The following is a 2,331-nucleotide window of genomic DNA, read 5'->3' on the forward strand; positions in this document are numbered from 1 at the left end:
AATCTGAGCTCTAGACCCCCCATTCAAGCTCCAGCACCCCTAATCCAAGCTCCACCAGCCCTCATCCAAGCTCCACTACTCCAATTTGAGCTCCAGCACCCTCCATCCGAATTCCACTACTCCAAGTCCAGTATCCCCCATCCGAGCTCCAGTATCCCCAATCCAAGCTCCAGCACCCCCCAAGCTCCAGCATCCCAATCCAAGCTCCACCAGCCTCCATCCGAGCTCCACTACTCCAATCCAAGCTCCAGCATCCTGATCTGAGCTCCAGTGCTCCCCACCCAAGTTCCATCACCCCAACCCAAGCTCCACCACCCACCATATGAGCTCCACCATCCCCAGTCTGAGCTCCAGTGCTTCCCATCTCAGCTCCAGCACCTCCAGCCAGACCCCTCTGGATCCCACAGCATGTCCTGAAGCAACCCAGCAGGGAAGGACAGATTTCCTCCCGGACCAGCCCAACACCTTTCATCAGGATTTGATCTTTTGTGGCAAAAGCCACATTTTCCAGCCCTTCCCATGGCCGGTCCCATCCCAATGAGCCACTCGGAGCCTCCATCCCCACAGTGCTGAGCCCTCGGTGGCTGCTGGACCAACATCAGCCTCTTCCTCCAGCCCTCACTGAGCCCCCACAGCCTCCAAGCTCCTCTCATCCCGGTTCTGGTACCTGTGAGTCTTCTCATGGGCTTTGCAGGCAGCGGGGTCGGAGAAGGCTTTGTTACACTCCCTGCAGGAGAAGGGCTTCTCGCCCGTGTGGATCCGGATGTGCCGCTTGAAATTCCCGGTGTGGGTGAACTCCTTCCCACAGTCCTGGGGACACAGAGGGACGGTGGCACCTGGTGTCCCCCAGGGACCAGAGCCACCACCCGGGGCTGGGACCAGCCTCACCTCACACTTGTGTGTGACGGAGCCGTAGGCTTTGGACTCGGTCCTGTCGCTGTAAGTTCCTGAACGCAGCAGGCGGGATTCTCCCGAGTTTTCCTGCCCGGAGTCGGTGCTCCCGGATTCATTGTCCTCGGCGTTTTCTCCGTTTTCCAACCGGGGCTGCTCTTCCTCAGGAATTTTGGCCTCCTCTTCCTCCTCTGCTGTCATTTCCCCCTCTTCCTCCTTTCCTTCCAGCTCCATCTCTGTGAGCAAATGGGGATGGTAAAGACTGAGAGCAGCAAAACCCAAGGGACTGGTGCCGAGACTCCGGCATGGAGCCAGTTTGGATTTGCAGGTTATTAGCCCTGAAATCCAACCACCTGCACAGACACACGAGCATTTCCCAACCTTTCCCAGCTCTGCCCCATGAAAACTGCTCCCGGGGGCTCCTGTGACACGCGGGAAGGTAGCTCTGGCCCAGCAAAGCTCACACGAGCACCATTACTGCACTGAAAACCAGGGTCCAACCCCTGCCCGGGGCTGTTCCAGCTCTGCTGAATGGAAGGGGCAGGCAGCAAAGTCCTCAACACACCTCCTGCTCCAGCGCCCTGAGAGATGCTGCCCTTCCCTGCGGGGCTGCTGCTGACCACGCTCTCCGGGCAGCCGGGACCTGCGGTGCTGGGACCCTCTCGTGTGGCAGCATCTGCCCCTGGAACCAAGAGAGCACCTCAGGCAGGCTCCAGGACACACGCTGCCCCCCTGCAGCAGAGCCTGGCAGCAGGACAGGGTGTGCTGGGGTGGGGGGTGATGCAGGATTTGGGGTGCCAGCCCTTGGTGTCTCACCTTCTTGGGCATTCAGCTGCTCTGCCTGCACCTTGGGAATCTCCTCCTTCCCCTCCAGGTCAGGAGGAACCAGTTTGGGTTTGTCATGATCACCCTCTGCTTCTGCTGCTGATGGCTTGTCCTCGATGGTCACTTTATCAGCTGCTGTAAGGGAAGAGGCAAAGAGATCCAGCTTCTGCTGCTCCACCGGCTGCTAGAAGGATTCCCAAATCCCATAAGGATTGAAGGAACTGTTTCTTCAACTGCTGGTGCTGCACAAGGAGGTCTAGATGTCTCTGTGCACCAGATGTACCCAGGATGTGGGTTTGGGAAGTGGCCAGAGAGTGTGGCTGAACTGTGGGACAATTTCTGGGCTATGTTCACAGCCCAGAATCCCCCCGTGGGCTGGGTGCACCCCCAGAGCGTGAGCAGCAGCTCAGGGAGGGGATTCTCCCCCTCTGCTCTGCTCTGTGAGACCCCACTTGCAGCACTGGGTGCAGTTCTGGTGTCCCCAACATAAGGACATGGAGCTGTTGGAGCAAGTGCAGAGGAGGCCACGAGGATGCTCGGAGGCTGGAGCAGGTCCTGTATGGAGACAGGCTGAGAACATTGGGGCTGTTCAGCCTGGAGAAGAGAAGCTGCGTG

General features: G+C 58.9%; 1 protein-coding gene across 1 annotated transcript in view; it reads right to left on the bottom strand.

Moving 5' to 3' along the window:
* ZBTB17 (zinc finger and BTB domain containing 17) overlaps positions 1-2,331 on the bottom strand; it is a gene marked incomplete at its 3' end in the record, with an annotated part of 5,926 nt that overhangs the window by 2,699 nt on the left and 896 nt on the right. The window contains exons 3-6 of the mRNA XM_010011707.1: positions 1,708-1,851; positions 1,457-1,573; positions 889-1,127; positions 668-810 (exon numbers count right to left, since the gene is read on the bottom strand). Of these exons, the coding sequence (XP_010010009.1) occupies positions 668-810; positions 889-1,127; positions 1,457-1,573; positions 1,708-1,851 (643 nt within the window). The remainder of the gene's footprint in view (positions 1-667; positions 811-888; positions 1,128-1,456; positions 1,574-1,707; positions 1,852-2,331) is intronic.

Source organism: Nestor notabilis, unplaced genomic scaffold, assembly GCF_000696875.1.
Source record: "Nestor notabilis isolate BGI_N333 unplaced genomic scaffold, ASM69687v1 scaffold19073, whole genome shotgun sequence".
NCBI classification, from domain to species: domain Eukaryota; kingdom Metazoa; phylum Chordata; class Aves; order Psittaciformes; family Psittacidae; genus Nestor; species Nestor notabilis.